Source organism: Pteronotus mesoamericanus, unplaced genomic scaffold, assembly GCF_021234165.1.
Source record: "Pteronotus mesoamericanus isolate MK-2021 breed Mesoamerican mustached bat unplaced genomic scaffold, CSHL_Meso_final contig_20, whole genome shotgun sequence".
NCBI classification, from domain to species: Eukaryota; Metazoa; Chordata; class Mammalia; order Chiroptera; family Mormoopidae; genus Pteronotus; species Pteronotus mesoamericanus.
Genome location: NW_026555085.1, coordinates 33,145,742 through 33,159,081, shown reverse-complemented (window position 1 = coordinate 33,159,081; position 13,340 = coordinate 33,145,742). Strand labels below are relative to the sequence as shown.

The following is a 13,340-nucleotide window of genomic DNA, read 5'->3' as shown; positions in this document are numbered from 1 at the left end:
ATTTTCTGACCTCTGTTTACAATCAACAAAAGATGGAGCCAAAGATGATTTAAACTTTGTGAACATATTTGAGAATTTAGAACTACAATTGTTATGAAGGGAGTAACAACAAAAAAAAGAACAAAAAAGAAGCAAAGGACGTTCAAGTTCCTAGACTTGTTGGCTGTCTTTTAAAAGAATCTTTTCAATGGATGTGGACACTTTAATTCAGAGCTGTGGTTGAAAAGAAAAAGTCCCTGTTTTCTGAAATAATGGATAAGATCTTGCAGAAAAGTTGGAATGTCCAACACTAGTTCCTATCACTGCAAGGAACCATGATTACAGAAACCACTTTTAAATCTCCTAGAGGTCAGAAGATTAGCAGAAATTAAGTAGATCTTTAGAACTTCCCCAGATGTTTTCTAGCATTTGGTAGCAGAAATTTAAAGTTTGCAATGCTATAAAAATAAGGTCCTAAGGTGCAACAAGAAAGAACAAGGACATCTACTCAGCAGAATCAGAGAAGTTTGGCTTAGTGATTAAGAAGTAGAGAAAACGGTAGAATATATTCTTGCTGTATTTCATCTCCATTAGAGTATGTATGTTAAACATACAATATTTGGGGTCCTGTCACCAAAACCTATCTATTGGTTAAGGGAGAGACAATATTGGGGGAATTTGTTAAATTCAATGCAATGACCATAAATTACCAATCTATCTGAAATAGACATTTGCTAAAATTCCTTGAAAAATATGTAAATACACAGTCTCACTAAAATCAAAGTACTAATAAGCCTTTTTAAACTCTTTACCAAGAGTTTATAAAAATTCTTATAAGAGTTTATAATGCTATAAAGTTTAAGGTCTAATGATCAATTATTTTTCAGGAGATAAAACGTAGAGAATTGGCAATAATATAATTTTAGGATTTTGGCCAATATAAAATAATGATGGTAGTAATTACTAAACATTGCACTAATATCTTTTATTGATAAAGAACCTTATTCATATGAAATGATTCTATATACATTCTCATATGAAGACAAACATTTGTTTTGTTTATTACTGTAACCCTAGTGTTATGTATATAATGACTGCTTAATAAATATTTGAGTGAATAAATGAATGAATACGATATAATACTTCTTTGGAGTTTCACAAGGCTATTTGTTAAAATGCATTAGGACAAAAGTCTCTCAATCATTCTTCTAAGAGAATCAGGTGTTAGCTAATCTCTTTTTCAGAAAGTACTCTACCATCAACCCTTAATTATCTCTTGCTTGGATTATATAGCTCCCTACTCAAAATCAGAAGCAAACCACTGTTTGCCATGAAACTTAAGGTTTCCTCAAAATTAAATTTTATTGTCTTATACTCCATTATTGTTCTACACTCTAGTTAAATTAGATTACTCATTACTGCCAAAATATGACTTACAATTTCAGTTATTTTCCACATTATTTCCTCTGCCTGTTGACCTCTTCCTCTGCTTTCCTAACAATCTTTCATAGTTTTTGTCAAATGTAACTACCTCCATGAAGACTTTCCTAGTAATCCCAACATGTTATCTCCTACATCGCCAAATCTCCATGCTCTATAACATCTCCTGTTGTACTGTATCAGCCTTTTGCTAAAGTTATTTTTCATATCAGCACCTTTTCATCACCTGAAAATTCAATCACAGAAAATTCTTTTTGAATTTTAAGATTCTTGAGGGTATTTGTCTTCATTGTTTTTATATTCCCTCCAACCATTTAGTGTGCCTTCTATACTGCTGCCATCCTAACAGTTGCTGTATTCAATTCAAATATTCCTCCCAAAAACCTTTCAATGTGTTTTTCCAAATAGTGCATGTGCACACACACACACCCCTGGATGCATAATGGTGGTAGCATAGAATCTACTTGAAAACAAACTATCAAACCAAATCCCTCTTAAGGTTACTTTTATCAGCCATACACACTTAAATCACACAGAACATCACAGTAGCTAGAAGTCCTACACTCAAGTCCTATAGTATGTTTTATACAATAGAGGAAGGCTGAGTGTGGTTGGGGATTAAGAAGTCAGGCTGCATACAGAGGGACCTCAATTCAGGAGAACTGAAGCAATAGGATAGAAAATACAATGCACATCTGGAGGCTCCAATACCATTTGATCAAAGCAACGCAGACTATGAGTCTACAAACGAAAAGCTTCAGATGAAAGGTCTGGGAGTACTGGGCACAGAGGAGGGAAAAAAAACAAAGGCTGCTTACGGGTCTCTATAAGGTTATTAATATTCACTATAATCAATGTCCTCCTCAATTCTAAGCATGTTCATACTATGTAGTATCTATGAAATGATGAGATTTATTTTTCATAACCCAACTAAAAACCAGTCAAGATACTTTTTGGAGCAATACTTCAAGACTGTTAATCATAATTATCATAAAAGAGAGCCCCTACTATCTCTCCAGATCCACAGTTAATAATGCTAAATGCAGTACCAGGTTAGTAACAGGAGGCGATAAACCTAGGCAACAGACAACAACTATAGAAGACTGAGATGTTTATCTAGGACCACCACCTGGCAGACAGCAAAACAGAAAAGCTAATCAAAAGGCCAGGGGTTCCATTACTATGTATATAGGTATACACTTTTTAAAATTAGAACATGGATGTCTCCCATGTGAGCGAAAAAACACCTTGTTCTCACTGAATTTTTTACCTTCTGGTTAGATATTATTGCTTTAAGTCAAATGACAACAGATGAATTAAGGGATAAAAAAGGTAAAGAAAATGATCTTCAAGTAAAATAAGAAATAGGTTTTAAAACTTTTCTTAGACTTTTTGTACAGTAAGAAAATTTTTTTAAAAACTTAAAACTATTACCAGAGAAAGCACACATTAATACATCAGGACATTACAAATTTAGGACTCAAAGGATAAGTCCTTTAACACAAGTTTTTATTTTTTGATGGAGGAGGAAAAATAGGGGAAGAAAAGCTAACAATAATATATCAAAGTTTTATATTTCAAAATTTTTATAACTAAGGAAACATAACATTAACATTTAACTATTTTGAGTAGTCTACTACATAGTGTGTAAATGATGGACAGAAGCATCGAAGAGCATTAGATGTATTCAATTAAACAATATATATGCAATATATTTGTGTAACTTAAGCCTATTTTATTTTCAATTCATTATTCCTCTCCCTATAAGGATGCCATAATAAATGGGAAGATAAAATATCCTTATTCACATCTGTTAGTTGGAGGCTGACCATTACTCAGTTGGACAAGCAGACATTTCCTGGTGTTCTCTAGCATACTGTGACGTACTAGTCGAGTGCCTGTGACTCCCCTTTCACACTACCACAGCTCAATACAACACATTACCGTTACAGGTAAAGTAAATTAGTGCCATGTTTTAAAAGTTTAAGTGTCATATTAAAACAATAATTTATGAAGCAGCATGATTACAAGAAAAAAGGGTTATAACTCAGAAAAACAGAACATTCAGCAAAAAGGCAGCTAAAATACATGCCATAATTCATGCACTCAACAGCAAGATGATAAAATTGTTACACTATAAAGTTCATTACAATTGGGTTATAAAGATGGAGCTGTTTATGTTTACAAAGTACTTTTTAAATGTATTCATTAACTTTTAATTGTGGTAAAATATATGTAACAAATTTACTTTCTTAACCTTTTATAAGTGTACAGTTCAGCAGCATAAAGTATATTCACATTGTTGTGCAACCATTTTAGCCATCCACCTCTGGAGCTCTTTTCATCTTGCAAAACTGAAACCGTGTACCCTTTAAACAGTAACTGCCCATTTTTCCTGACCCTCAGCCCCTGGCAACCACCATTCTATATTCTGCTTGTAAGAATCTTACTATTCTAGGTACTTCAAACCAGGACGTAACAGTGGAATCATACAGTGTTTGTCTTTTTGGAACTTTGCTTATTTCACTTAGCATTGGGTTGGCCAAAAAAGTCCATATGTTTTTTCTGGGTAAAAATAAAAGACACATTTTTCATTTTCACCAATAACTTTACTGATTTGAATACTCAGAGTATGTCAGCTATCTCCCACATGGCATAACGCTGATTGCTCTCAATTAATGTTTCGATTTGATCATTCTCAACTTCAGCTAGTCTACCTGACTGTGGAGCATTGGTCCAGAGAGAAATCTCCATCATGAAACTTCACAAACCACTTTTGACACATTTGGTCAGTCACATCACCTTCTCCATACACTGCACAAATCATTTTTTGGATCTCTGTTGCATTTTTACCTTTCTTGAAATAATAAAGCATAATATGCTGGAAATGTTGCTTATTTTCTTCTACCTTAAATATTAAAATGGCTACATGAAAATTCACCAATTTTACTGATTTTTAAAAATTAAATGCATGCTAATATGACAGCTGACACAATACAAGCTAACAAAACTGTTTCAAATGATGTTAAAGACAACTAAACACTACCAGAGCCATCTTATGTAAAAAACCAAACAAACGTTTTGGCCAGCCTAATATAATGTCCTCAAGGATCACCCATGTTGCAGCATGTGTCAGAATTTCCTGCCTTTATAAAGCTGAATAATATTCCATTGTATATATATCTCTCACATTTTCTTTATTCATTCATCCACCAATGTCATTTAGTTTGTTTCTACTTTTTGACTACTGTGAAAAATGTGGTTATGGACTTCCAGCCAAGATGGAGGAGTAGGCAGATACACTTAGCCTCCTTGCACAAGCAAAAGGAGAACAACAAATTTAAAAACAAAAACAACCAGAACTGCCAGAAAATCGCACTATATTGAAGTGAAACAACCAAGGAGTTAAAGAAACATTCATCCAGACCGGTAGGAGGAGCAGCTGGGGCGAAGGGCACCCACAACAAGGCTGTGACTGGAGGACTGGGCGGGGGAGGTGCTGGCTGGTGGACCAGGTGGTCCCCGGGTTGCAGCAACAGGACAAACTCCCAGTCTCACAGGAGAGTTTGTTGGAGAGATCCACAGGGTCCCAGAATGAACACAAACCCAAACACCCAGAAATCAGCACCAGAAGGGCCCAATTTGCTAGTGGGAAGTGAGGGAAGTGACAGAAAATGGAGCAAGAGCTGAGCAAGCAGTGGAGTTCTCTCTCTGACCCCTCCCCCATACACGGCATCACAACACAGCGATCTGGGTTGCCCCACCCTCATGAATACCTCAGACTCCACCCCTTACAACTTAACAGGAGTGCCCAAAGAAATATGGCCCAAATGAAAGAACAGATCAAAAATCTAGAAAAATACAAATAAGTGTTAAACAGATACCAACCTACCAGATGCACAGTTCAAAACACTGGTAATCAGGATGCTCACTGAATTGGCTGAGCATGGTCTCAAAATAGAAGAAAAGGTGAAGGCTATGCAAAGCAAAATAGAGAAAAATATACAGGGAACCAACAGTAAAAGGAAGGAAACTGAGACTCAAATCAAAGATTTGGAGCAGAAGGAAGAGATAAACATTCAACCAGAACAGAATGAAGAAACAAGAATTCAAAAAAATTAGTAGAGGCTTAGAAGCCTCTGGGACAACTTTAAACATTCCAACATCCGAATCATAGGGGTGCCAGAAGGAGAAGAGGAGAAGCAAAAAATTGAAAACTTACTTGAAAAAATAATGAAGGAGAACTTCCCCAATCTGGCAAAGGAAAGAAACTTTTAGGAAGTCCAGGGAGCTCAGAGAGTCCCAAAGAAGTTGGACCCAAGGAAGCACACACCAAGGCACAGCATAAATATATTACCCAAGATTAAAGATAAGGTGAGAATTTTCAAAGCAGCAAGAGAAAAGGAGACAGTTACCTACAAAGGAGTGCCCATAAGACTATCAGCTGATTTCTCAAAAGAAACCTTGCAGGCAAGAAGGGGCGTGGAAAGAAGTATGAAAAGTCAGGAAAGGCAAGGACCTACATCCAAAGTTACTCTATCCAGCAAAGTTATTATTTAGAGTGGAAGGGCAGACAAAGTACTTCCCAGATAAGGTCAAGTTAAAGGAGTTCATCATCACCAAGCCCTTATTATATGAAATGTTAAAGGGACTTATCTAAGAAAAAGAAGATCAAAACTATGAACATTAAAATGACAACAAACTCACAACTATCAACAACTGAGCCTAAAAAGAAAAACAAACTAAACAAACAACTACAATAGGAACAGAATCACAGAAATGAAGATCACATGGAGGGTCATCAGCGGGGAAGAGGAAGGGGGAGAAGGGGGAAAAGGTACAGGAAATAAGAAGCATAAATGGTAGGCACAAAGTAGACATGGGGAAGTTAAGAATGGTATAGGAAATGGAAAAACCAAAGAACTTATATGTATGACCCATGGACATGAAGTAAGGGGGGAGGGTGGGGATACTGGCGGGAGACGGGTGCAGGTGGAAGAAAATAAAGAGGAGAAAAAAACTGGGACTACTGTAACAGCATAATCAATAAAATATACTTAAAAAATAAAAAGATCTAGTAGATGATTTTATAGCTGCTATAATTGAAGGAATTATGACTATAAATGGTATTTTGAGATATTTATAACTGTTGTAAAAATCAACGGTTTCTATTGTTTACAAAATTGCAGGTATTGCTAAAACTGCTACAGTTTCTGCTTACATTCAAAATGGACAGACTGTAAAGTTTAGTTAGAAATTAAGGAAAATAAAGGTAAAATATTTTTCATCTAAAAAAAAGGAAAAATGCTGTTATGAGCATGAGTGTATAAATATCTATTTTGAGTCCCTGTTTTCAATTTTTTGGGTATATACCCAGAAGTGAAATTGCGGAAACATATGGTAATTGTATGTTTACTTTTTTTAACAGTTATCAAAGTTTTTCACAGTGGCTACACCATTTTACATTCTCAACAGTGCACAAAAGCGTTCCAATTTCTCCACTTCCTCACCAACACATATTACTTTCTGGCCTTTTTTCTTTCTTCTCTCCCTCCGTCCCTCCCTTTGATAGTAGTCATCCTAGTAAGTGTGAGGTACAAAGTACCCTTTTTAAATCCATTAAGTTTTCATTTCCACCAATATTTGAAACAGCCATAAAATGAGCTAGAAATTTAGAAAACATAAAATCTTATTAATGCAGTCCATATACTAAACCTCATGGTAATGCAAATGTTACCGTTAAATGCTCATCATATAATATTAAGCGGGAGATGTGGGAAAAATATAAAAACAATACATTTTACATAATAAAAAAGAACTGGAAGAAAACTAAAATGTTAGAAGTGGTGACACTCTAGATAGCAAAATGACAGGTGATTAAAAACTGGTGTTCCTTTATACATTTTCTTATATTTTCCATAGTTTTTATAATAAGGAAAAATGGTTATAAAAAGAAATGAGGCTGAATACAATAATAAAGATCTAGAAGGAGTTGTAGACCTGGTTAGGTAGAAAGAAGAGACACTGGGGATGGGGGGACATGGGTATAGAAACAAATCAGTTATTGAGACAAAGATAAGAATGGCATGTTCAGAGGACAGTATCTACTCAGTTTCCCTGAAAACTGTATAGATTTGCGAAGGGATTAAGTAAAACAGAAAGTGAAAAGGTCTTGGCCAGACTATAAAGGGCTTACTTACGTATACTCTATTCTATAAGCAACCAGACTTATCTTTTAATTTTTCCCAGTGGTCAGGCCCTGCAAAAATTATAACGAATTTGGAATCCTTTTCTAACTCTAGTTTTCTGGCACTGCAGTACTTTCAAATAAATGCAGTAATCTAGACAAATCATTTTAAGTATCACTAAACTGATATTTGAGAAATGGTAACAAAGTTTACGGCTATGGGGCCAATATTTTCTGTGGCTCAAGACTATATCTCTAATCAAATATTTATCCTTATATCTTGTCCTATTTTACCCCTAAAATGCAGATGATTCTAATTAGATAGGAATTAGATGAAAAGATTTGTGATTTTAAAAGAGAAACCGGACTCTGGATAATTTCTAATTAAGAAAATGACTGGCTTCACTTTTAAATGACCTTATATCTTGTAATACCTCCCACTTAATGGCTTATTATAAACTTTTTTTCATGTACATAACTATATACATTACTTCCTTTCAGCATCTGAGTAAAACTGCTGAGAAAAGGATTTGTGTCTACACCCAAAACAATCCTTGCTCTCACTGGTGCTCTCCAGTAAGTCACGCAGCAGACAGGCTTTCATTCTTTTACCAAGAACCAGTTTCATGGATCTAAAATATGAATCAGCGATTCTGGAGTGAGGAACAATTAATTCAATAAACTATAAACTATAACCATAAATAACAATTGATCCTTACCAAAAAAAAGGTTGACTAATAAAAGCAAACACAAGAATACCTGTGGTATTATTTCATTCATAGGTTCAAAAAAGAGAAAAACAAACCACATTACTTAGTCATACATGCAGAGGCGGTGAAACTGTTCCTGCAGACACAGCATGGGGGCGTCTCCCCCACTGGCCAAGATGGCGCAAACAGAGGTTCTTATACTGAGTAGTGCCATGAAAGCTAGAAAGATGAACGGATAGGACCCGAGGGCAGCAAAAGGTAGCAAGATAATTGGATAGAAAAAAAGCCCGCCTTTCCCTTTCCCTACAACAGCGACTTTGAGCAGGGAGGGGAGAAGGCCTTTGAGATTAGAGTCGCCTGTTCTCCTGGGTCACGGCACTGGAATAAAAACTTCTTTCCTTTTGCAATAGCACCTGTCTTATAAGTTTGACTTTCATTGCAGCAGGCAGCCAAACCTGCGTTTTCAGTTACAAAACTATTTCTGTAATGCAAAAAATGATTATCTCCAGGGAGAGGTGGAGTGAGTTTTTGATTGGGAATTACGAGCGGGGGGGGGGGGGGGGCAAGGAATTGCTGGGTTGCTGGTCATGTTCTACTTCCTGATTTAGGCAGTAGATACATGGGTGGTCACTTTACATGTAAGTTGCGTATATATAACTTTACATATAAGCTGTACACCTAGCGTAGTTCCTGGTATATAGCCAACTATTACTTATGATGCTATTATTCTGACTACTATTGCTACTAATATTTTCACTGATATTACTACTAATTTCTCCTCTGCAGATTATATACATCCTCTGAAAACAGCAGACCAGACAGAACATACAGAAAAATGCCTATATTTCAAGTAGAGCTTCTTTATTTGTGCAATTTCTCTTTCAGTTTCTCCACTGTTATACTTTTTAATGTATCTCTCTTTTTACATTATACACTGTACTATCCTGAACACAAAACTTTCATAGGAGCTAAAGTTTTTTTCCCCCCTCTATGTGATTATTCTTTCAACAGCCTCCCACCATGAGCAGCAGGAGCCCTCAACTTCTGCAGGTTGTGAAGAGGTGTGAACCGGATTTAATAAAACCTATGAACTTAAAGGAAATAGTTGACACAATTTTGAGAAAGGGAGAAAGTGTATCTAGTTGGGATGTTTAGGGAGGCTTCATGGAAAAATGGAATGAGTAAGCTTTAGATAAGAGGTGGGGAGAGGAAAGGATACGCTTGGCAAAGCAATTTGAAGATGAAAAGTTTGTTTAGCTGATAAAAGACAAGTCTGGCTGATATGAAGAATGGAAAGAGAATGCAGGTGGGCAGGTGAAAAAGATGGTGGATGATATTGATAGCTACATAAAGAATTGAGGAGTCTTAGGATACTTAGTACGTCTTAACTTGCTAAAGGCTTGTTTATAACTCTTTGAAGGCAGAAACTGCTCTAACAAATGACAGAGAAAGAACTAGTACATACTCATGTTGTACACTTTATTTTTTTTTTAAGATTTTCTTTATTTTTAGGGAGAGAGGAAGGGAGGAAGAAAGACAGGGAGAGAAACATCAATAGGCTGCCTCTTAAACATGCCCCAATTAGGGACTGAACCTGCAACTGAGGCATGGGCCCTGCCCAGGAACAAACCAGAGAGCTTTCACTGTATAAGATGTTGCCCAACCAACTGAGCCACATCAGTCAGGGCAACTGTACACTTTAAATGGATGCACTTTGTAGTATGTAATTTATACCCTGATAAAGTCCATTTTTAAAATTTCAAAAACAAAATCAAGGATGCTCCCTTTACTGATCATTCCTCTATCATGCTTTCATAGCTGTATGGTGAAATGCATTCAAAGCCAAGCAGCCACAATTATTTACAGTAATCTAATGTGTTCTCCACCACTGATGTGTCTAATCACGTCTATCTGGCAGATCACTGCCAAAACAATCTTCAAATGAACCCTTGTGAATTAAGTGTATCATCTGCTTTAGAAACTTAAAAATGCCTCCTATTACTTTCCCTCAAAAAAAAAAAAAAAAGGGATCAACTTCAACTTTAAGATCTTCTACACTTTGAGCTCAATCTACCATTCTGGTCTAATTTTTCTCTACTTCCTATACATAGACATATATCGTCAAACTCCATTAGTCCTCTTTTTCTAAACATACTTTATCTATTTCCAGTTTCCATAACTGTCCTCAAGGTGTTCTCTCTCTCCAACTGATATACTCCTGCCTTCCGCCTTATCTAGTGACACTTCAAAATCTAGTTCAAATGTTAACCTTAAGCACAGAGTCTTTTCTGAAGGCCCCTTTAGGTACACTCTTTTCATTCTCTAAACTTGACTGAAGTCTGTGCAAGAAAGCTAAAAACACCTTTCCTTATGCCATGAATAAGGAAATATTGGGTTGGTCAAAAAGTTTGTTTGCTTTATTTCCTCTATATGGCTCTAGTAGTGCTTGTCTTTAACTTCATTTGAAACAATTTTGTTAGATTGTATTGTGACAGCTGTCGTATCAGCCTACACTTAAAAAAAGAAAAGTATCAAAATTGGTGAATTTTTGTATAGCCATTTTAATATTAATAATGGAAGAAAATACACAGAATTTTCAGCATATTATGCTTTACTATTTCAAGAAAAATAGAAATGCAACTGAAATGCAAAAAAAGATGTGTGCAGCATATGGAGAAGGTGCTGTGACCGATCAAACAGGTCAAAAAATGGTTAGCAAAGATTCGTGCTGTAGATTTCTCGCTGGATAATGCTCCATGATCGGTAGACCAGTTGAAGTTGACAGCAATCAAACTGAGACATTAACTGATCAACATTATACAACATGGGAGATAGCTGACATACTCAAAATATCCAAATCAATAAAGTTATTGGTGAAAATGAAAAACATGTCTTTTATTTTGCAGAAAAATAGAAATGGACTTTTTTGGCCAAACCAATACTTGTCTTAGAGAAACTGACATGCTCTATACCCACACATCCATAACTGACTACAAATCACATAGAACAAGCTGTTGGATATGGCTGGCACATAATATTCACTCAACAAGTACTTGTTGAAAGAATGACTTTTTGCACATCATGAATATCCCAAAACTCATTCTTATATAGGTATACAAATAAGACAGTAGTCTTTATAGATTTTGTTTTTAAAGGAAATTTTACCTTTTCAGCTGTAAGAGGTTTTGCAGGCTTTTCTTGTTCTTTCTCTCTCTTTTTCTCTTCCTTTTTTTTTTCCTTTTCTTTCTAAAACATAGCCCAAAGTTTTGATAAGTTAACTTTCAAAAAATGTCAACTCTTAACACATTTTTATTTTACTAGTTTGAGTTATCATTTGAGAAACATACAAATTTTCAATGATGACAATATCTGGTGACACTGAAATATAAATGTAAACAGCAAATTTATACTCTCATTTAGGTTACATGTTGATAACACAATAAATATCTTTTCTTAAAAAAACTAAAACAGGAGAGACAATTTAGAACTTCTTTGATATTTTACAGCTTGAGGAATTAAACAAATGAAACCTTTACTCAATAAATTCTCATTGCATTTTTACATAAGGAATTTAAGCTCCTAATAGCAATCATAAAGTTGAAATTTGACTAAGAAGAAAAAGTAAACTAATTGCTGGAACACAATTCCTATCAACACAGATAAAGGCAGACTATAACATGTAAACACAAGGAGAAAGAGTTCAATTTTTTTAAATATCACAAAATATGTCTGGTCTATTACCATAGTGTTATGATTTTTAACTTGGTAAATACAATTATTTTCTCATGAAAAAAATGTTAAATATTTGGTGCTTTGAGCTAACTTACTAGTGTAATTGTCAAGGTAAACCATAATGGTATTATGATGTTCACAATTTGCATTTTCAAGAAGGATGAAACAGGAGACAATATTAAAGACTTACAGCCACAAACATGCCAAAAAGAGGAAAATGAAATAAAGATTAACATGGATAAACCCTGAGAATATCATGTTAAGTGAAATAAGTCAGACAGAAAAAGAACCATATGATTTCACTCATATGCCTGATATAAGAATGAAAGCAACAAATAACAAGAAAAAGAAACAAACAAAAACTCACAGACATAGTAAACAGGATGATGGTTACCAGAGGGAAAGAGAGTGGGGGAGGGCAGAGTGGTGAAGAGTCAGTCAACCATATAGAAATGGAAGATTTGACTTCAGGCTGTGAGTACACAATGTAATATACAGATAGTGTATCATAAAACTGTACACTTGAAATCTATATAATCTTACTAACCAATGTCACCCAATTTAATTAAAAATCCTAAAAAATAAAAATTAAAATTAAACAAAGAGCATTATTCATAAGGCAGTAAGAGGGAAGAGATGCATATAAACCTAGAATTGAATGACTACTGCAACTGAGTACAGATTTGACCTTATTTTTCCTGGCAGTTACATGAAAATATAAACTGATGAACCTAGGAACGGCAAATAACAATCAAACATAACTTAATCTAAATTCCTAAAGGTTGTGTTGTCACCTGCGCCTTTAAAATGGTGTTTGACACAATCTCTCTCAAGGGTAGCATTTTTACTATCTGTAAATCAGGAAAGACAATACTGGCAATTTCTAGGCTATAATATAAGAGATATAATATAAGAGATATAATAAAAGTTCCTATGGGCCAGGCAGTGTGATAAACATCTTACTTTCTAATTTAATTTTTATAATAACTCTCTGGAAAAAGCTGTCATTATTGTTGTTTCACACATGAAGATCCAAAAATCTTAGGAAAGTAAGGCACAAAAGCAACAAAGCTAATCAATGGTAGGGTCACGGGACAACAGGGCTCACACTCTCAAAACTCACTACTCACCATTATCCAGTGGAGCAATACGATTTGGTATTGTTCTTACAACAACTAACCTTTACTGATCCCTTACTATACACCAGACACTGCTTTGACTCATTTAATCCTAACAACTTTATGAGGTAAATAATATTATCCCCACTTTATAAGTGAAGAATAAAGGAGATG

General features: G+C 35.1%; 1 protein-coding gene across 5 annotated transcripts in view; it reads right to left on the bottom strand.

Moving 5' to 3' along the window:
- SMAP1 (small ArfGAP 1) overlaps positions 1–13,340 on the bottom strand; it is a 155,300-nt gene that overhangs the window by 54,194 nt on the left and 87,766 nt on the right. For all 5 annotated transcript variants that reach the window (XM_054569563.1, XM_054569564.1, XM_054569565.1 and 2 more), the window contains one exon: positions 11,482–11,562. In XM_054569563.1, the coding sequence (XP_054425538.1) occupies positions 11,482–11,562 (81 nt within the window). The remainder of the gene's footprint in view (positions 1–11,481; positions 11,563–13,340) is intronic.